General features: G+C 44.0%; 1 protein-coding gene across 6 annotated transcripts in view; it reads left to right on the top strand.

Moving 5' to 3' along the window:
* The window catches only part of LOC139458399 (dual specificity tyrosine-phosphorylation-regulated kinase 1A-like), a 92,306-nt gene that overhangs the window by 46,193 nt on the left and 22,755 nt on the right, over window positions 1–23,358 (top strand). For 4 of the 6 annotated variants that reach the window (XM_071239824.1, XM_071239821.1, XM_071239820.1 and 1 more), the window contains exons 2-3: window positions 12,815–13,065; window positions 19,773–19,976. In XM_071239824.1, coding sequence (XP_071095925.1) covers window positions 12,898–13,065; window positions 19,773–19,976 — 372 coding nt within the window. In that variant the 5' untranslated portion in view covers window positions 12,815–12,897. Of the gene's footprint in view, window positions 1–2,282; window positions 2,608–8,958; window positions 9,081–12,814; window positions 13,066–19,772; window positions 19,977–23,358 lie in introns of those variants that run through there. The other 2 variants (XM_071239822.1, XM_071239823.1) reach the window with 2 other exon arrangements.

Below are 23,358 nucleotides of genomic sequence, written 5' to 3'. Positions count from 1 at the left end.
TTACCGTAGAGCCCAAGGACCCGAGGACACCCATCACCAATTTCGAACATTAAAAGACTAAAAAAAATATAAGAAATGTTTTTCCACCCAGCATCATTCTAATGTTTCAACAACCCAAGGAGGGGTATGAGTTGTTTGAAGAGAGATTATCACATAGTGAATAACTCTACTTACATACCACCCAGTCACAATACAATCACCAGACCGTGGCGGTTGGTCACACCTTGGTGATCTGCACTGGGAGATTAAGACAAGGCAGTAAAATGCCAATTAACCTGTAATTAAAAGTATTGATCTCTTTGATGTTTAACAAGTAGACAATACCAAAGGTAATGACACCAGTAATTAGTGTCGAGGGTCGTTGAGATATGCTAATATTGTCTGGAATTGTTGGGGTTCATTAGCTGAGGGTGTCGTGAAGAGTCAGTGGAAACATGACACTCGTCCTCAACAACTGTGTCCATAACAGCTCTGGTAGGTTAAGCCTGTTTCTTTCCTTATTGTAACTTCTTAGGATCGACCACATATTTATATTTTTGTCAGGTTGGGGAGGGAGGTGTGTAAAGGAATATTCGATCTTCTCTGTATGCCTCCTGTTAAACAAAATCATCGTCCACTTGAGTCCTGATAAAAAGTCCTGTAATGTTGCAGCTCTTGCTTTCAAAGAAAAGAATAGGCCTGTATAAGCAGGATATAAATATATTATACTGCCATTCTGGGGCTTTCTAACTTTGTGCTGTATTAGCGTACCTCTGGAATATTTGAGATTTTCACGGAAAAGGCCCATGTCAGAAAAGTCCTCAAGTGAACCCTGCAGATAGAATGTAACATTCAAGATTCAAGATTCAAGATATGTCATTGTACAAGACACCCTGAAGGGGCAGGGCCTAGTCTGTCTTACAGACCCTCATACAAATATATCCAAAACAGCCCATGCAAGTCTATAATGTTTGGCAAGTCTAGATTAATGAAGAAATTCTCTGGGCTCCTTTTTATTATATTTTTATTAAGATAATTGAACAACCGTTTTTTTTTTCTGTTCGTTATGTTCATTTCAGAGACAAGATGTCAGTCTAGGGCAGGGCCCAGAATCTATCCTGCGAACATACCATATTAACATAACTTTATATGAGTGCCTGTGAAATATTTAGGCTTTGTCGGTATCGCTATATCTATTTGAGTGGAGCTTGAGATGTACTTAGTGGAAGTCTCCATGTGTAAAGGGTCTGGAGTCTCTGTTATAGTCGGGACTTCCTTGGTAATGAGTAAAACAGATTCTGTGTTAGCCTCAGTGCAAGTAAGTCAATGTTTGATAGACTTGGGCCACACGTTTTTCATTTTATGTTTCTTTCTTTCTTTTAATGTTGTGTTTCACGGATTTATTCCAGCATTTCCACACAAGGTCTATCGAAATTTAAAAGAACGGAAATGTCAAATATTTATTTATTTTCATGTAAGTCATTCTGCTCGGGTCTCTTGAATCACTGATAGTGATGTATAGTGATAGTGTTTATAACATTTTATGTCGTACAAGAGGGTGTATTTTACTAGCGGGAGACATAATAAAAATAAATATTTTTATGTTTAATTTATTTCTTAGACATCAGTAGCGGTGGTGGGCCTGTGTAATGAAAAAAATAAAAATTCAGGTGATTTTTTTTTCTTTAGATTTGCTACTGTAGTTAGGACCTGTGAAGATCTGGGTCAGAATAGGTCTTCACAGAACTACAGATAAGCTGTGTCTTTGAGTAAAACACCCCTAAAAAATGTTCAAAACCCATTTACTTTCAATTAACTTACGTACAGAAACACCCAGAAAAAAATATTGGTTCCTCAATGAAAAATGTAATAACCCAATTAAAATAGAAACCTAAGTAAAAACACAATTGCTCAAAAAGTTATCTGGAGCTCTGTCTTCAGCAACCCATGCTTGCCAGGAGAGGTGACTGTGCTGAAAACCCTTTCCTAACCCGGATCTTCACATACTTACCCCTACTTTCTCCCAAGTCGACCCCCATGTCTGTATGTACTACCCCCTACGCTCCCCTCAGGCTTGCATATACATGCAGTAGCAAAATCAATAATTCAGGATCCGTAGGAAGCTGGCTACGAGAGCCATGCCTGTGCCGTGCCTCGCCTCGCCTGCCTGCCTGCCTGCCTGCCTGCCCTCTCTCTCACATTGCACTGAGTGAACCTGCCTACCCATAATGCAGTGGTATGTTTTGGGGGGAAGATGGTAGCCAGAGGGACATCGGTAGGGTCGGGTCTGTAGGTGGGGGGTCAGGTCTGTCTGCAGGTAGGGGTAGGGATCCGTGAGGGGCTGTCTGCCGTGTGGTGGGGGACCACCGTACAAGTACGGCTCTGTGCGAAGCATTCACCTAGAAACTCTCACAACTATCTGGAGCATGTTGAAGCTTGTAAGGCAAATCTGGGTGAAAACTGAATAGGTGTTTTTGCACTGACTCCATGTCCCTATCAACTGGCAATAGGTACGGATGTCATAGAATGGATACCTGTCCTGCAAGCTGGATGTACTTTGTGGAATGGCTGGTACGCGGGACGAGATTTCTGTAGTTTGTGATCGGGTTCAGATTGGACGGTGGACAGGTGAGTGCTCTCTCATGAACAGCAAGTCAGCTGATGTGCAACACCCTAGGTCCCACAGCTTATCGCAGGACACGGACCAGTATTGGGTCACAGACAAGAATTCCTTTCATGCCAGTGCTCTCATTAAATACTTTACATCATTAGGATTGTTGGCATAGCGACCACGGAGAAATCCCTCACCTGGTAGGAGAGATTATGTCCCGAGGACTTCCTAGTTGTGCCTGCCCAGACACAGTCCGGTATGCTTAAAGTTCACCTAATGCTGAAGCTGACTGTCCCCGTGTTTGCTGGTGTCGCCACAACGCTCTGTCATGGGGGATTAGGCTAATGACGGAATGCTTATGCTCTCGTGATAATTGAACACTGCGACCCCCTGTAATATGTTGGCCATCTGACCCTGTGCCAGAAAGTGTTAAATAATTTGCTGTAATAGCTTCCTGGGCACTTAGAAAATGGACAAAGGGGATGCTTATTAAAAGCGTATAACAACACGTTAAATTTTTATGTCAAGATCAAGTGGCAGTACACTGATTCAAACACCAATGAACTGATTACTTTTCTTTATATTTTTTACTAGCCAAATATATAGTCCTTCTACTTGGTAAATACCCCATGATATACACCAGAAAATACAGAGTGTCAAGTAAGATGGTCTTAGGGGTACTTAAAAAGATTCTTACTGATTGGTCTAGGAATTATTTTGTTGTTGTTGTTGTTGTTTTTTTGGTGGTGGGGGTGGGGGGTGGTGAAGGACCCTTTGACTTTCATGCTGAATTTAGAACTTTGTTGCCATCTACACGTGAATGTGTAGTATTATAGTGTTCATGTTCTATTGCCCATTTTGTGTTTTTGACTAATAAAGTATTCTTTTTTTCTAAACTGGTTTTAAATCAAATTTGTGATAATCTAGTTATACTGTTTTTATTCAGTCAAAATATATGTAGTATTTATGTAACTGGTCACAATATGGCTGAAATATTGCCAATGTGACGTTAAATTTTAACTCACTCACTCATGTCATGAAAACCTAAACAAAGTTAAGTCTTTGCGGTTGATTTTATGGAGTATCTTGGGAGTATAGGGGCTAATAAATGTTCCTGATAATTTCTACTGGTGGATTTGGATTCTTAACTTTTGGGGAGTGTCCTTCGTGTCCTTATATCAGTGTTGAGGCTTTACAGTCTATAGGTTAAATCCGAGCCTGGAATCTGGGTCACGTTAGATTTTAGTACTCCATGCTAGCTGACCTGAATGAGTTGTGAACGTTCACCAATATGTCAGGCCTAAAACAGTGAGGGGCGGTCGGGTAGCCTAGTGGTTAAAGCGTTCACTCGTCACGCCGAGGACCCGGGTTCGAGTTGGGTTTAACACCGCTTTTAACAGTATTCCAGTTATATCACGGCGTGTCAGCTTAATGTGGGAGGAAAGCCTGAAGCGATGCGGGTCTCAGACGTTTACCACTTCAGTGAAACCCAATGGCACAGGTATGGTGCTGACAAACCTAGAAACGTAATTGGGGCGAACCGGGATTCGAACCCACATTTATAGGTATCCAAGGGATGCAACTCAGCACAGCGAATCGCGGCGCATGAGACAACTGGGCCACCCGTGCCCCTTTCATGCTAGTGAGGTAGCTTTGTGCTGTGTGATATTTGATAATGTATCCTAGCTTGGTGAAAAGAAAAAAAAATCTTTAGAAACAGGATGTGATCATGAATGTGCTTTTCAACAAGGAAAGGTCCCTCTGTTTCGACACGGAAGGTCCCCCAGTTCCTCAAATCATCATGTAAAAAAATCAGATTTTCTTTAACTTCGTTTGAGTAGTATTTCAAGAGCATAGGATTCAGAAGCAAGGGATTCGAGGATGAACAAAAACAGTTAAATTTTAGGGGGTTTCCATTGTGTTGATCATGTTGATCGTGACACATTGGATTTTCCCAGATCTATTTTTAGAAATATGTTTTTTTTCCTTGTTTGTAACACTGATTTTGGAAAGCCCCAGGTTTTTAAATTAGTGGGATATAAACACTTTGTGTGTCATGTCTCAGTACTCCGATAGGGTCAGGATGCATAAATGATGACATTGTATTTCACCAAATATCTGAATATGAGACATGTAAGCTGAGTTAACTGATGTTAACAGTTAAGATTTCGAGCAGAAGGAGAGAGCGGAAGGTCAGTTCGAACCCCTGGCTGTGTCGTACCAAATGTTAAAAGATTGTACTTTTTGTGCTTGGTATTAAAATGGCAAGTATAGTCGCATTTTATACATCTCTCTCTCTCTCTCTCTCTCTCTCTCTCTCTCTCTCTCTCTCTCTCTCTCTCTCTCTCTCTCTCTCTCTCTCTCTCTCTCTCTCTCTCTCTCTCTCTCTCTCTCTCTCTCTCTCTCCCAGTTAGTAGTTCAGTCTTTTTAGTTTTAAAATGTAAATGGTTTCATTCATCGTAAATAATCTATGAGACATTGCTATATGATTGAAATAATCTTGAATGTGACATCAAACCCCTTTGTACATCAGACAAATAGAATTTTCTTTTTAGGGTTTCAGTCCCCATTGACTTTACAGCCTAGCCATGTAACTGTGGACCATTTTCAAGACCTGTTTTGTACATGTTTGAATGTGTTGCGGTTGTACGTACGGCTGACTCGAAGAGAGGGTTGTGTACATGACTGAATGTACCATTGTACTGTGGATTATTGCTGATAGGGGAGTTTCGGGGTCTACCCCTCGCTGAAGTTCTGCTGGAAGGTTGGTTTGGGGAGAGAGAGAGAGAGAGAGCCGAGCTGGAGTTGTATTGATCAGGTAGCTGTAGGTTCCTGTGTCAGTGGGTCAGTTGGCTGGGACGCCCCCCTCCCCTCCAACAAAGCCGTGTGTGAGTGAGTGTGAGAGAGAAAGCTTGTTCTAGTCCGGACTAATGCTAATTTTATAGTGCTAGCCCACTGAAATGCCATGCTGCAGGTTAACATGAATACCCACACAATACAATTACTCAGAGCCGACCAGTCCTTATATGATGAATAAGATGAGGCGAAATTAGGTTTAACGTCGCGTCCCAAATTATTGCACTTATATAGCGACGTGTGTGTGTTTGTGTGGCTGCTTGTACTAGTCCGACTGATGCCGATTTATAGTGCTAGCTCACCGAGATGCCATGCCGCAGTTTAACATGAATACCCCATTTAGACACAGTATACTGACTCCGAGCCGACCAGTCCTTGTTTTAGCCCCTTAATGCCAAGCGCCAGACAGGGTAACAACAAGTACCATCTTTTAACGTCTTTTAGTATGAAGCGCCCGGGGATAGAACCCTAACCGTCCTCTCTCCGACCGCGTAGGCAGTCGACTTTGATATGCGATGAGTCTTGAAGTGTCCAGTTTTATTTTTCATATCACAAGATGAGTAAAGACAAGTCAAGTTCCTTTGGGGACTAGTTTTTGCATGTTTGTTTTTAACTAAACTGTTTGAGGAAGACGTTTTTGTGACAACTGTGTGATGTTGTTTTTGTGGATTTTTCCCCTCTTAGTTAAGTGGTATGTTTTATGCAGATGCAACTCACTTTGGTCGTGTGGTTCCATCTAACTTCAGTTAAGTCCCTGCTGCTGTAAACAACCCTTACGTTTTATGTCTGTTCCGAGATTTTTCGGGAACACAGGTAACCGTGTTTTCTCAGGCTAGGGCAGCGTTTTAAATTGGCACTAGTCCTTGCCAAACTGCCCAATAGTTAAGGTATCATGAGGACCAGTAGAAATTTGCGCTTTTTAAGGGTTTTGCTATATGTTATTATAAGGACTAGTGGTCTAAAACTGTTAATTTATAACGCTGTAGGGGTGAAACGATACAGCAAGGTCATGATACAATACTTATCACGATAAATAGGTCAGAATACAGTACATATCGGGATACACATATTTACATCAAATCGCATAGAAACGTCTTGACTATAAATATTTCAGCAGGTTTGAAAGGAAAAGCTATCTGTAGACACGTTTGTAGCAGATATTTTCTTCAGTGAACTTTAACACTAATTACATCACGTGGCTGTGTGTGTGTGACATTGTGTGTGTGTGTGTGTCTGTGACATTGTGTGTGTGACAGTGTGTGTGTGTGTGACTGTGTGTGTGTGTGTGTGTGTGACATTGTGTGTGTGTGTGTGTGTGTGTGTGCAGCAAGTGTATTGTCTTGTATTGATACAGTGTGTGATGCCCATTTCTGGTGTCCCCCCGCGTGATATTGCTGGAATATTGCCGAAAGCGACATAAAACCTCACTCACTCACTCACTCACTAACAATATAGCCCAGCCCAGCCCCTATTTCATAAGTTCTGGTTTCCGATCTTGTCAACATTTCTAACTAGCTGCTACTTGCAGTCATATTTCTATCATTCATGAAACAGTAGCCATGAATACTTTCAAGATGGATTTCTTTCTTTGTTTCAGTCGGTAATCTCCTCATTGACTCTCACTGCCACTTTCTTGCTCTAAGTTTCTAGGCTGTGATAAACAATACGACTAACATCTTGAGAATATTGGAATCCCAAGTCTGTGGTTATTTCTGATTGGTCAGTAACATGAGATGCCATTGTTTGTGTGGGGCCAAGAATGGGCTGTACCCTTGAGGAATGTGGGAGAAAACTCCTAACCGGTGTTGTTGAAATATTTGTGTAGTGAACTGAATTCTAATACAATAAAATAGTTTATTGATGGTCAAGATGATTCTGCTTTTCAAGTGTATTCGTAGGTGTATGGGGGCGGTCGGGTAGCCTAGTGGTTAAAGCGTTCGCTCGTCACGCTGAATACCCGGGTTCGATTCCCGACATGGGTACAATGTGTGAAGCCCATTTCTGGTGTCCCCCGCCGTGATATTGCTGGAATATTGCTTAAAGCGGTGTAAAACCATACACACTCACTCACTCCTAAAAGTGGGACCACAAGCACATCCACAGTGATGAGGCGCTCGACATTTGCTTCTGGAGCAGTTGAAAATACGAAACTTCAGCTTTGAACAAAAGGATAGTGACAACAAACCCTTGACTTTCGTGATTAATTTTGAAAACTGATTAATATGTTTTAGTCATGTAGGTGAAAAGGGAAGGTGATATAGCGGCTTATTTAGAGGAGCTTGCAGCGGTAGAAACTAATGTTTTTTGATGATAACATAGAGCAAAGCCCTTAAAAACAGCACATTTCTACCTGTCCTTATTTTTCACCTTTTGGACAGTTTGTCAAGGACTACAGAACTAGTGCCTATTTCTAACACTGACTTGTTTGTCAAGCATTTGAACAGTGACTTGGGACCCCAAAGTTCATAGTTCTGATCAACAGAAATACCAGCCAGATCCAGTCTATATCTGAAGAGGCAGTGCATCAGATATCCAGGGAGCTAGATCATTGACCCCGCCACTGATCGGAAAAGACCAAATGACCCAGTTTGACATGGGAGTCTCTCTGTTTCCGATTTCTGGCCCCTGGTTTTCACTGATATTGGGAAACTTGACCCATAGGTACTGAAATCAATCCGAAGCGATGCAGTCAGTGGCATAGAGTCTGAATATGCCAGCCAGCGATACCTCTGGCGGTCCACAGCAGGAGAAGCCTAATTATTGCATCACAGGCTGGTTTCTGTGTTTTGACTCTTGCATTCACTGCCAGCTGCGTAAGAGGGGAGCCAGGGTTCAGGAGGGGACACAGCGAGCGCGTGCGTGCACTGCAGGTGGAAGGTTGTGATGGCGACGAGGTGTGGCGCTGTGGTGGGTGTGTGTGTGGTGTGACGGGGCAGACGAGATGAAGCACCTAATTATGTGGGTACATTACGGAGTCTGTCCTCCTACTGCAGGTCACATACCCCAAACCATCTGGTGGCACGCTGGAGTTGTCGCTGCCCGCCACACCTAGCCCCACCTCTGGCCGTCACCATCTCCTGCACCGTCCCGCGGGCGTCCGTGTCATCATTTACAGGACATTGACCCCAGAAGATGCAAGGACTGGCTCACTGGGCGGCCTGTCTACTGATATACGCGAAACGCAATAAGAACAGTCGAAGACAGACATATTGATTTTTCCGTGACCGGACCGACATGTTATGACCGAGGCTTCCCTCGACCCCGCTGACCACAGGACAAGAAATGACGTCTGCTCGGTGTCCGTCTGCGGATCAATATGTCCAAATTGTCTCCAAGATGAGCCTTCCCTGTCCAATTGGCCAGGATGACCGTCTGCTGTACGCGTCTGCTGGCCCATTTTGAAGAAGACGTGTGCACTGTTATTGTTGATGAGGATGCGGGTAGTGGCGACAACGAGGATGCGGGGACTGTCCATGACGGCAGCAATGTTTGTGTTATGTGACCTGCCCCAGTAGTCTGGATCGATGATTATACTGTATGCCATGATGGCTCCATCAATCAACCATCGCTATGCATCTCTGATTCAACCATTGTTTTGGAATGTACGCCTGTGAGGGGCTTTACTGCCACCAGGGTAGGGAATGTGGTCTCATCAAATCTCACCATCTTTTTTTCCTCATGAAAGAGCCTTTATTTTAACTCATGTTATTTGTCACCAAGACCTTTACTGTTGATGTTATCACTGTTTTTCTAATGCTTTGAAATGTGGAAAGAATTTTAGTTACTTATATTTTGTATTTCTTCAATTTCTGGAATTAATTTTCTGTAGGTTTGAGGTGTAAAGAATATTAGCTTGAATATTGCTGTGTTTTCATTGATTCTGTGAATATTGCTGTGTTTTGGGTTAATTTGTCGTATTGAAAAAAAGAAAACTGACCTGGTACGCGGTTAGTCTTCCCTGCTTATACTATGTGGTGCTGGTTGGTAGTTTCCCAGCTTAAATGAAGGATGTCTTTTGACCATTTTCACATAATGTTTATTCCAGTGATATCTAGTGATGTTAGGGTCAGACATATGTAGGACTACTGTTTATTTTATTCACTGTTCATAATAGACATTTTCTGTAGAGATGTATTCATAGTAACTAATTGGTTTTTTTTAAAGTTACTAATTTATGATTGTCCCAAATATTCCTGATTGCTATATTTGTGTTTGACACCTTCATGAAGGGGCACTATAGGTCCCAAGGACCCTAGGTTAGAACTTAACAATAACCAGCAAGCCGGGAACCAGAACAGATTCCTGCGAGCTACTATAGGTTTCCACATTTGCCTAGGTTAGAACTTAACAATAATCAGCAAGCCGGGGACCAGAACAGATTCCTGCGAGCTACTATAGGTTTCCACATTTGCCTAGGTTAGAACTTAACAATAATCAGCAAGCCGGGGACCAGAACAGATTCCTGCGAGCTACTATAGGTTTCCACATTTGCCCATTGTTTTCATAATACAAGTGGGGCGGTCGGGTAGCCTAGTGGTTAAAGCGTTTGCTCGTCACGCTGAAGACCCGGGTTCGATTCCCGACATGGGTACAATGTGTGAAGCCCATTTCTGGTGTCCACCGCCATGATATTGCTGGAATATTGCGAAAAGCGGCTTAGAACCAAACTTACTCGCTCACAATACAAGGACATTTTATCTTTTCCCAGGCTGTTAAAGCTTTTGAGTTTGGTTCTACCCTGTGCTTTTTGTTACCGGTTGAAACAATGTGTGACCTAGCTCATTCTGTGACACTGTGCCCTGTGGTTGAGGATCTTTGCTCATGATATCAACCACTAGTTTGTTTTCTTGGACTGTATGATATAGCTAGAATATTGGATATACATATTGGATTTACATTAATTAATATCATGAAAACCAGTTCAACTTTCCCCCAATTGTCAATTGGATTCTCTGGCAAGATAAATTTCAAATTTATAGACATAGCATTTTCTTACATTGAAGGATTAAAATAGGATACCCAATAGACTTTTCAAAGGAAGTAAAAAAATACCGAATACCCTAAAAAACACTCAATACCAAATGATTGATAACATATGAGTAAATACGCAAATTGATCTGGAGCTCGGAGCCTTGTGTCTCTGATTACCGTGTCAGTCAGGTTTGAACATGGCAGCCATGTTTCGGTCAATAGTGGCCAGGTGTTAAACATTAAGATCAATACGAGGCAGCTCCTGATGTTTACGCCTTGCCCAGTGGTCAGTGCCAAGACACTGATGTGACCAGCCCGACAAGGTCAAGGTCATGTGTCACCGTGTCCCCAAGTTTGGCATGTTTGCACAAACTCGTGAGGATTCAGGGTAGAATTTGTGTCCTCCACAACCCATGCTGGTTGTAAGAGGCAACGGAATGGATCGGGTGGTCAGACTTACTTGGTTGATTCAGAGTAGGAATATAGGTCCCCCACAACCCATGCTGGTCGCAAGAGGCGACGGAATGGATCGGGTGGTCAGACCTACTTGGTTGATTCTGGGTAGAATATAGGTCCTCCAGAACCCATGCTGGTCGTATCGTGACATCCTTACATAAAACAATGTTGAAATAAGGACTTACCACAGTTTCAACAGTAGTCAAGACATTAGTAGGGTGTGGAGGATAAAAACAGTAATTAACTCATTTTGTTTATGTTGCTATTGGCAACATGAAGGAGGGGAGCTAAGACTGTTTCTGATTTCTGACTATTTTTGTTGTATAACTTCATTGTTTTTGCTAAGGGAATACAAAAATATGTATTTCCTATTACAGTTCATACAAAAATAGGGTTCAGCAGTCTGCGACTTAAGCCACTAGTCCAAAGCCTGTGTCTAGGCAAGGGGTGGTGGGGTAGCCTTGTGGTTAAAGTGTTCGCTTGTTACGCCAAAGATCTGGGTTCAATTCCCCACATGGGTACGACGTGTGAAGCCCATTTTCTTTTGTCCCCCTCCGTGATATTGCTGCAATATAGCTAAAAGCGGTGTTAAACCATACTTGCTCACTCACTGTGTCTAGTTAAATTCTGTTTGGTCTTGGAAGCTCAGCTAGTAAGTTCACATAATAACACTAAAATCTACTGAAAATGAGGCTAGTAGACTCACAGGGGTCACGGGTGGCCCAGTCGTCTAAGGCACCGCGATTCGCTGTGCAGAGTTGCATCCCCTGGACACGCCAGAAACCTATGATTGTGGGTTCGAATCCCGGTTCACCCCGATTATGTTTCCAGGTTTGTCAGCACCATAACTGTACTCGTGGGTTTCACCAAAGTGGTAAACGTCTGAGACCTGCATCACTCCGGGCTTTCCTCCCACATTAAGCTGACACGCCGCGATATAACTGGAATAATGTTAAAAGCAGCGTTAAACCCAACCCACCCACTCACTCACTCACTCACTCACTCACTCGTAGACTCACAAGTGTTGGGAACCTATTGCCATAGAGCATTCATTCCAAGGCCCCAAGATGGATGCGTATTTATTGAAGGTGTAAACATTCTGTTGTTCCAGCATCTGTGCTTGTTCTATTCATTTCATTTCAATCTAACATTGATGTTTCAGATTGTTTCTGAATTCAAACTTTAGAATGATACATATTGCAACATTGCCTTCTGCATGTCAAAATGCACAATAAACCTCCAATATCAGCTGTAGAAACTAACATTTTTAGTCCTCTAGTTCTTAAAATGATGGCATATAGCAAACCCCTTGAAAATGGGAAATTTCTGCTTGTCCTTCTGATACCTTAACTATTGGGTAGTTTGGCAAGGACTACATGACTAGTGCCAATTTCTAACGCTGCACTACCAGAGCTCCAGATAAGCTTTTGGTGTTGTGGGTATTTTACCCATGCATTTTAAAATCATTGGGTATCAGTAATTCTATCTGGGTATTCAAATTTCTGTTACCCACTAGTTTTTACACATGTGGGTATTTAAGTTAAAAATTTAAAAACACTATTCATCTAGTCCCTGCAAACTGGTGTCATGTGGGTTCTAGGGCTTTATAGGACTCAAAAATACCACGATACTTCCACAAGAAAGTGTGATGGCAAATGATCATGATGTAACTGTCATCGTGGAGTTTGGCAAGGTTGATGGAATGTCCGTTTATAATATCAAAATAAGTTACTGATTTGCTAATCGAATATGCAGGGTTACTTCACAATATTTTGATGATCTCACAAGTTTTATTTTTGTTGCGTATTTGATACGCTTGGATTTTATTTTACTGTGTATTTCTGCATTTTTGATGCGTATTTTACGCAAATACGCAGCTAATCTGGAGCTCTGACTCCCCATCCTAAGTTCCTTGTACTCATGTCATACTCTCTCTTGCAGGACAGCTGTCCAAGAACAGGCATGTGAGTGCAGGGGGGACCACGACCTATGGGCGCCTAGTGACGGGCAGCAACCACTTGCTGATGATGGCCGATCCCCTGCAGCAGCAACATCATCAACAGCAACAGCAGGCGCAGGAGGATATTGCAGCCATGCAGAACCGCATCCCTGTCGCGTTCCGGGAGCCTACTGAAGCCCCGCTACGCAAACTAAGCGTAGACCTTATCAAAACTTACAAGAAAATAAATGAGGTGAGATGTTTTATCATTCTTTTGGTTGATCAAAATAGGATTGGCTTTTCTGAACATTGACCTTGAAACATACTGAACCCTCCTCCCCAGTACCTATTGCTTGGCCCGTGAAGATCTGGGTTAGAATAGGTCTTCAGCAACCAATGCTTGTCGTAAGAGGCGACTAACGGAATCGTGTGGTCAGCCTCGCTGTCTTGGTCATCGCTGACTTGGTTGATACATGTCATCGATCCCAATTGCATGGATCGATGTTCATGATGTCAACCACTGGATTGTCTGGTCCAGACTCGATAACTTAGAGACCGCCGTCATATAGCTGGAACATTGCTGAGTGCGGCGTTAAACAACAAACAAACAAACCTCTGTGGAGATTCCAGGTCAGAAATGGTCCCCAGTACCTCTGTGGAGATTCCAGGTCAGAATAGGTCCCCAGTCCCTCTTGCTTGTCTCCCTGTGGAGATTCCAGCTCAGAATAGGTCCCCAGTACCCCACTTGTCTCCCTGTGAAGATTCCAGGTCTGAACAGGTCCCCAGTCCCTCTTGCTTGTCTCCCTGTGGAGATTCCAGGTCAGAATAGGTCCCCAGTACCCCTTTTTTTTTGTAAGAGCCATCTTAAAATAGGGATTAAGAAGTCAGGTTCTTTTCCCAGACAGGTTGTTAGTACCTACTGCTGATTATCTAATAATGCGACGTTAATATCTAACTGACTCACACTCACTACTGATTCTTCACAGGCTGGCCTGCTATAGACTGTGACCCCAGATACATTCACTTGGGGGATGGGTAGTTGTGGCATAGTTAGTTGTATGCTGGCCTCCACCGAAATGTGCTGTGTAAAAGGTCAATCTAAATGACACTTTGTGTGGGAGGCCAGTCTTGGCTAAAGTAAAGGTTATTGTAGACAATTCTGTAAGTATTCCCTACATTCCGACTACCTCTTGCATACATAGCTCCCATCTCCATTGCCCCCAGTGAGGGAAACTCGAGCCACTAGCATATCGGGTCCGAGCTGTGGCAAAGGTCAGTTTGCCAGCATCAAAGCATACCTGTGTATGAAGTTTGGCTTTAGTGCTTTTTGTACGTCCACTTGACCAGACAGACGAAAGATGAGTTGGCCTGGAACAACCCTCCACCACCTGAAGTCCAGTCCGAGTTCATTCTTGGGTGGTGGTCATAGCCTGGTGGTTAATGCGTTGGCTCGTCTCACCGTAGGTCTGGGTTTAGGTTCCCCACTTGCCCATAACTTGTGTCCACTGTTACTGAAATATTTGCCGAAAGCTGTGTAAGACCTCACTCACTCATGTGAAGCCTGTCCCAAACCAAACATCCCATTACACAACCAGGCACACACAGTTACAACCCTTACACTGGTAGATCGTCCGCCCCGAGAGTGAAAGGCTCAGGGTTCGATCCCTGGTGGTACTTATTGTTACCCTGTCTGGCGCTCGGCATTAAGGGGCTTAAACAGTGAGAGTCAGGATACTGTGTCTGAGTGGGGCGACGTTAAACCCCATTTCACCTCACCTCACCTCACCTCACCTCACCTCACCTCACCTCACAACCCAATCCCAACAACCTCATCTTACACAACCCATCCTGTCACAATCTCAACATCCCTTTACACAACCAGGCACACACAGACACACACAGACACACACACATCCCTTATACAACCAGGCACACACACACAGACATCCCTTATACAACCAGGCACACACACACAGACATCCCTTATACAACCAGGCACACACACACAGACATCCCTTATACAACCAGGCACACACACACAGACATCCCTTATACAACCAGGCACACACACACAGACATCCCTTATACAACCAGGCACACACACACAGACATCCCTTATACAACCAGGCACACACACACAGACATCCCTTATACAACCAGGCACACACACACACACATCCCTTATACAACCAGGCACACACACACACACACACACATCCCTTATACAACCAGGCACACACACACACACACACATCCCTTATACAACCAGGCACACACACACACACAGACATCCCTTATACAACCAGGCACACACACACACACACAGACATCCCTTATACAACCAGGCACACACACACACACACCCCTTATCCAACTTTTCCCCATCACAATGTACACTGCTGACTCACCAGGTAGGGAATCCCTCAATGACGTCAATACCCAGTTGCCTCCCTTGTCTGATGTTTATCCGAGAATGTGGACCAAAATATCGTGTTGATGAGCTGGCCAGGCTCCCGGAAGTGTTCTGTCCTGAAGAGCCACGGTGCTGCTGCCCATCTCTGCGTGCAGGAAATGGTGAATGTGTCCAGGCAGTCTGTGGGCCCACTTCCTCCTTCTCACAACTCAACCGTAGACGGGGGAGAGGCTGCTGCCGGAGCCATGGGGGAACTCTCGAGTGGCACAGGGGGCAGGACTGTATCTAGGGTTCCATGCCAAGCAATCAGCACCTTTCAACACTAGTACCAAGCAGGAGTCTATTAAACCTTTGTTTGTCCTACTAGGATCAGCTCATGAAATATAACATGCAATGTACTTGATGCCAGTGCCAATTTGGGGCTTGTAGAAAGATTTACAATTCCTATTTTCATCAATTTGGAGGTATTCTAATTTTGCTTTTAATGCAAAATATTAGTAAGATACAAGTCACATGTACAAGGCGATAACATTGGTTATAACTATAACACCATGAACTGGGAAGTACAAGGCGATAACATTGGCTATAACACCATGAACTGGGAAGTTCAAGGCGATAACATTGGCTATAACTATAACACCATGAACTGGGAAGTTCAAGGCGATAACATTGGTTATAACTATAACACCATGAACTGGGAAGTACAAGGCGATAACATTGGCTATAACTATAACAACATGAACTGGGAAGTACAAGGCGATAACATTGGCTATAACTATAACAACATGTACTGGGAAGTTCAAGGTGATAACATCGGTTATAACTGTAACAACATGAACTGGGAAGTACAAGGCGATAACATTGGCTATAACTATAACAACATGAACTGGGAAGTTCAAGGCGATAACATTGGCTATAACTATAACAACATGTACTTGGAAGTACACGGCGATAACATTGGCTATAACTATAACAACATGAACTGGGAAGTTCAAGGCGATAACATTGGCTATAACTATAACAACATGTACTGGGAAGTTCAAGGCGATAACATTGGCTATAACTATAACAACATGAACTGGGAAGTACAAGGCGATAACATTGGCTATAACTATAACAACATGAACTGGGAAGTTCAAGGCAATAACATTGGCTATAACTATAACAACATGTACTGGGAAGTTCAAGGTGATAACAGAAGTACTTGAGCCATGGAGGTTGTGGAGCCGGAGAAGTACTTGAGCCATGGAGGTTGTGGGGCCGGAAAAGTACTTGAGTCATGGAGGTTGTGGGGCCGGAAAAGTACTTTAGCCATGGAGGTTGTGGGGCCGGAGAAGTACTTTAGCCATGGAGGTTGTGGGGCCGGAAAAGTACTTTAGCCATGGAGGTTGTGGGGCCGGAGAAGTACTTTAGCCATGGAGGTTGTGGGGCACGGAGAAGTACTTTAGCCATGGAGGTTGTGGGGCACGGAGAAGTACTTTAGCCATGGAGGTTGTGGGGCCGGAGAAGTACTTCAGCCATGGAGGTTGTGGGGCACGGAGAAGTACTTTAGCCATGGAGGTTGTGGGGCACGGAGAAGTACTTTAGCCATGGAGGTTGTGGGGCACGGAGAAGTACTTTAGCCATGGAGGTTGTGGGGCCGGAGAAGTACTTTAGCCATGGAGGTTGTGGGGCCGGAGAAGTACTTGAGCTATGGAGGTTGTGGAGCCGGAGAAGTACTTGAGCCATGGAGGTTGTGGAGCACGGAGAAGTACTTTAGCCATGGAGGTTGTGGGGCCGGAGAAGTACTTCAGCCATGGAGGCCAGACTGCTGGTGGCTGGTTCTGGTGTATCAGTGTTCAGCTTACTGCTGCTAGTGCTGCACTCACTTGGCCTAGTGGCACCAGCAGAATTCCAGGCATTTTGCCAGACTCGTATCATACCAGCCAGGCTATACAGGATATTCTGGGGTAGCAACAATACATTTGTTTTCCTGCTTTTCCAAACTTCAATGACAACGCAGATTTGACCCAGGCAGACTGTTTTCAACGTTCCTGTATGGCATCTCACTCAAGGTCACATTTATGTGTCATTGTGGACAAGCAAGGTCAAATCGTTTAGGCCCTTTTTAAGATGTTTTTGATTGTTTTGTTGACCAACTTTCTGTAAATTGCACTCTCAGGAACAGAATTTCCAGATATACGTTTTGAATATACTCTTGCCTCTTTACTGTGCAATATCAATGCTTTAGAAAGATCCGGGTTAGAATAGGTCTTCAGCAACCTATGTTTGCTGTATCCAAATTGCGTCCATTGATGCTCATGATGTCAATCAGTGGATTGTCTGGTCCAGACTCTATTATTTACACACCGCCGTTGTATAGCTGGAATAGTGCTGAGTGCGGCGTTAAACAACAAACAAAACAAACCAACCCAGATAGTTCATCTTTGACCTGTACATAAGATTCCAGGGCTCATGGAATTTTCAAATCATTTTGTCACTGTTGGCTTCCTCTCTCTTTAATCTGATTTTATACTGATGTTTTGACAAATACTGTTCAAGGCAACTAAATGGATCAGGTAGTTAGGCTTGGTTGATTGGGTGCCATCGTATCCCAATGGTAAGGAATGCTGCTGATAATATCAATGGGGCGGCGGTGTAGCCTTGTGGTTTATGCGTTTGCTCGTCACACCGAAGATCTGGGTTCAATTCCCCACATGGGTACCATGTGTGAAGCCCATTTCTGGTGTCCGTCGTGGTATAAAACCATACTCGCTCGCTCATAATATCAACGACTGGTTTGTTGGAGCCAGACATTATTATGTACAAGCAGCAATGGTATAGCTGGAGTATTACCGAGTGCATCGTTAAACAACATCCTCATGTGCCACCTCCACAACCCTCTGAGCGCCAAGCACCGTCTCACCCAATACTCAGACTCCGATGACCCCCACCCTCCTCATTATAACGTATTGTCTTCATGTAATTACTAAGTTATGTAACCCAAAACATGGCGCTATAACAGGGTACTCATTATAAAACTCGTGCAGTAGTTTGGCATATTGATTTTTGGCAGCATCGGACGTTCTGGCAATGCATGCTGTCTGTCCCCCAAGTGTGAATGGCAACTACTTGTGAATGGGGCAAGATCACATGTGGGACGGACAGCCTCAATGGCCATCTGGCTCAATGGTAGAACGCATTCAGGAAGTGATGCAGCATCCCAGGCCTGCAAGGAGGCTTATGCATGCAATTCTCCACTGTTGCTATGTGTGTTGGCTCATTCATTCCGCAGAACCGAAATCAGCTGTGTCCTGATTGGCTGGCTGCGACCTTGACCTTGGTTAATTATAATGATTATGTCGTCAATTAGCATAATTAGTTTTGGGTTTGATCAGTTGGGTCCTGATGGGATTGGTTGTTGATCGAGGCCAGTGTTTATGGTTCTAGTTCTAGTCGGGCTGTTTCGTCCCGGTCACTGAAACAATGGAAGGGAAGCTATTCTGGTTGGCTGTGTTCTCTTAACTATAATATGCAGGCAAACTCGTGTTGATCACCTGAGCTTACATACAGCGGTAGAAACTAACGTCCACTAGTCCTTACAAGGATAACATATAGCAAAACCCTCAAAAATGGCAAATATCTACTAGTCCTTATGGGGGCAGTCGGGTAGCCTAGTGGTTAAAGCGTTCGCTCGTCACGCCGAAGACCCGGGTTCGATTCCCGACATGGGTACAATGTGTGAAGCCCATTTCTGGTGTCCCCCGCCGTGATATTGCTGGAATTTTGCTAAAAAGGGGTAAAACCATACTCACTCACTCACTCACTCATTTCTATTCCTTATGATACCTTAGCTATTAGGCAGTTTGGCAAGGACTACAGGACTAGTGCCAATTTCTAACACTGATGTAATAGTAACCGGTGAAGATCGGGGTTAGAATTGGTCTTCAACAACCCCTGCTTGTCGTAAGAGGCAACTAAAGGGATTGGGTGGTCAGGCTTGCTGACTTGGTTGATACATGTCATCGATCCCAATTGCGTGGATTGATGCTCATGATATTAATCACTGGATTGTCTTGTCCAGACTCGATTATTTACAGACCGCTGTCATATAGGTGGAATATTGCTGAGTGCGGCGTTAAACAACAAACAGATAGTATAAGTGAGGTCATGTGAGGTCATGTAAGATCATGCAAGGTCATGCAAAGTATCCTTCTGTATCTATCATCAAACTTCTGCACACCGGGATCACACAAATGTCGGATTTATTCCCCATGTTCTTCTAAATCATACAGCTCTGAGACTTCTCAGTTCTAGTTTGCTTCGTCAGATAAAATCACTCCCAGTGCTCCCGGACAGACCAAACTGGACACTCCAACGTCTTCATGTTAAAACAGACTCGTCATGGACTGACCAATCAGACTAGACTTGCCAAACATTATAGACTTGCATGGGCTGTATTGGATATATTTGAATCAGGGTCTGTATGACAGACTAAGAAATTGCCCGAGAATGGGTTTAGAATAAAGTGTTTTTGTGTGTGCTAACTGAGTTGTCTCCCTTCACAGGTCTACTATGCCAAAAAGAAGCGGCGTGCACAGGGTATGTCCGGCACTGGCGACGAGAGTGGGAACAAGAAGGGCAAGGTCAATGCGCACGTGTACAACGACGGATACGATGACCAAAACCACGACTATATTGTGAACCCTGGCGAAAAGTGGCTTGACCGATACGAAATAGATTCTTTAATAGGAAAGGGCTCATTTGGTCAGGTGAGTTGTTGGGATGGGTGAAATATGTTTGTTCATTCTTTTAATTGTAGAAAAGACTCAATTTGTTGACCAGAACAATAAGTACAAAGAAAATGAAAGTTGATTGTTGGGTGATAGGAGATGAAAGACCATGGTACAAAGTAGCTGCAGAGTTGCTTCCCTTTGACATGCCAGGATCCATAAGACCAGTGTTTGAATTTGTATTACTGGGTTTGGGAGATTTCTTCACATTAACACTTAAGACACACACACACACTAACACTAACACTAACACTAACACACTAACACTAACACTAACACACACACTAACACACGAACACTAAGCTTTACAAACCCCAGTGAAGATTAATGCCCTTGTAATGGTAAAGCAAATGGGAAATTTGTTCTAGACCGCAGGAATATGTACTAGCCCTTGGCTAGCAGGCAAGAGTTAAGTTATAAGCCTGCAGACTCCAACACACACCGCACACACTCACCATATAGTCAATAATCTTGAACACGACGTCAAACCCAATTCCATTCTAAGCAACAACCACTGGCACTGCAACCTACAAGAGCATACTGCGTGAATTATTCAGTGAGGCATGCTGGGTAGTGTGGCCACAGCCTGATTCACAGGTCGGTGTGAATGAAGTAGCGCCATTGTGTTGTGAGTCATGTGACCAGCAGCCAATCAACAAGTTCCTCTTGTGTAATAACAGCCAGTTATGTTGAAACGAAGAAATCATTACCAGTGTCGCTGCACACTGCACGTTGCAGAGACACATGGAAGATGGATCTCGAGTCATTGTTCAGCGTTCATAACTAGTCAATCTGTGTGCGTTCAGCGTTAGGTGCTGATCAAATCTTTTACAAGACTCCATTACCCAACTGCTACGGTAGAAACTAACATTTGTAGTCAGCTAGTCCTTATAATGAAAAAAACATATAGCAAAACACTTAAAAATGGCAAATTTCTACTAATCCTTATGATACCTTAACTATTGGGCAGTTTGGCAAAGACTACAGGACTAGTGCCAATTTTTAACGCTGCAGGGGGCACTGGTGGCCCAGTCGTCTAAGCCAGAAACCTATGATCGTGGGTTCGAATCCCAGTTAGCCCCGATTATGTTTCTAGCTTTGTCAGCACCATACCCGTGCTCGTGGGTTTCACCGAAGTGGTAAATGTGCATCACCTCGGGCTTTCCTCCCACATTAAGCTGACACGCCATGATATAACTGGAATACTGTTAAAAGCGGCGTAACCCAACTTACTCACTGACGCTGCAACTGGTGTCTTTTATGAAAGCCTGACAGCCATTGTCTTGTAAATCTTAAATGTGTGACTAATATAGAAAGGGGATCATCTGTCGTCTAGGGGATTAACAATAATAACAGAGCTACAGATGGCTGCGTGTTTGCGTAAAATACAAACACAAAGGAGCTAATTTCTTAAATACAATTACAAGCTAATTTACTTTCCAAGTCCAGCCCATATATTTAGAACAGTTATATACAATGTACATCTAAACATTATTTCAATTTTTAGAATATTAAAATGTTCAGTAATTTTGGGAAAAACCCAATAGAGTGATGAATAGATGAGTGAAAAAATATTGGTTACCCAAAGAAAAATGTAACAACCCAATTAATATATCAACCTTCTGAATATCATGAATTGTGATTTTTTAAATTCTTATTTTGGGTATGTTTACCTCAAGCTACAGACGTCCAGAGTTTACTCTTGGAATTTCCTGACATGGGCCCTTTATGTGAAAATTTTCAAATATTCCAGAGGTATACCCACACTTGCCCATACAGCACAATGTTAAAATGCCCCATTGTGTTTGAAAATGTGGCCCCACCCTAGAATTATCTCAGGGCCTCCGAGCAGGTGAAGATAAACTGGTGAAAATGGCTGGTACATGACAAGCAGTGAATTGCAGGACAGTGGTTTCTGATTCACTCCATGACTAACTATTCTGTGATTCAGACAGTCACTGGACTGGATCGAGTGACATAAAAACTGACTGGTCTATGACTGTAGCACAATGTTGGACTAATGGCAGTGTATAGATTTCAGCGTGAACGTCCTTGTCATTACTCTAATGTTGAGAACTGAACATTTCGGAGTCCCTTGATTCAATACAACACCAAACTACAAAGACTCCACAACCCCCTTAGTTTGTAACACTGAAGAAAGGCAACCCAAACCAACAGTGATGGTCACACCAATAGTGCACTCTGTGAATAGATTTGACATGATTTTAGCCTCTTCTTGAAATTAGCACATGATTCTAGTGTCGCAGTCATAGACCTGATGTTAAAAATGAAAGATTTAGGAGTCTCTGAGAGCCAAGTACTGTAGAAACAATCCCCAGGACCCTCTTTTATTAAGAATACTGTATTATTGGGTGCTTATTATGTCGAAAATGGTATTGGTTTTAATGCCAGTAGTGGATTCGTGGAGCATAGTCACCACTGAACTCTCTGTACTGTTGGTTTGAGTAGGATGGGAGGGCAGGGATCTGACAGCAGTCGGTTGTGAGTGGGAGGGCGCTGGCGAGGAGCCGATGAGGCAGGTGCTTGTGAGTGAGGCAGCAGCAGCAACAGCAGCAGATGTGGGTCATCCCGAGCCAGGATCAATAGCTGAGGAGTAGGCTACTGGGTCATGGGAGGAGGGTAGAGACAAGTCAACTTGTGGATGGGGAGGGCGGGGCTGGTGTGGTTATAGATGGGTGATGGCAGGGCATAGGCTACTGGGTCATGGGAGGAGGGTAGAGACAAGTCAACTTGTGGATGGGGAGGGCGGGGCTGGTGTGGTTATAGATGGGGGATGGGAGTGATGGCGGGCATAGGCTGCTGGGTCATGGGAGGAGGGTAGAGACGAGTCAACTTGTGGATGGGGAGGGCGGGGCTGGTGTGGTTATAGATGGGGTGATGGTGGGGATAGGCTACTGGGTCATGGGAGGAGGGTAGAGACAAGTCAACTTGTGGATGGGGAGGGTGGGGCTGGTGTGGTTATAGATGGGGGATGGGTATGATGGTGGGCATAGGCTACTGGGACGTGGGAGGAGGGTAGAGACAAGTCAACTTGTGGATGGGGAGGGTGGGGCTGGTGTGGTTATAGATGGTGTGATGGCGGGCATAGGCTACTGGGACGTGGGAGGAGGGTAGAGACAAGTCAACTTGTGGATGGGGAGGGCGGGGCTGGTGTGGTTATAGATGGGGTGATGGTGGGGATAGGCTACTGGGTCATGGGAGGAGGGTAGAGACAAGTCAACTTGTGGATGGGGAGGGCGGGGCTGGCTGGTGTGGTTATAGATGGGTGTTGGGTTGCTGGCTGAGGCTGAGGCTGTGGTGGGGTAGGGTAGGAGGCCCAAGTGTACGGTGACAGGCATCA

Source organism: Haliotis cracherodii, unplaced genomic scaffold (genome assembly GCF_022045235.1).
Source record: "Haliotis cracherodii isolate W230 unplaced genomic scaffold, xgHalCrac1.p SCAF_12, whole genome shotgun sequence".
Lineage (NCBI taxonomy): Eukaryota > Metazoa > Mollusca > Gastropoda > Lepetellida > Haliotidae > Haliotis > Haliotis cracherodii.
Note: the sequence above shows the minus strand (reverse complement) of the source record. Positions and strands in the feature narration are given on the sequence as shown.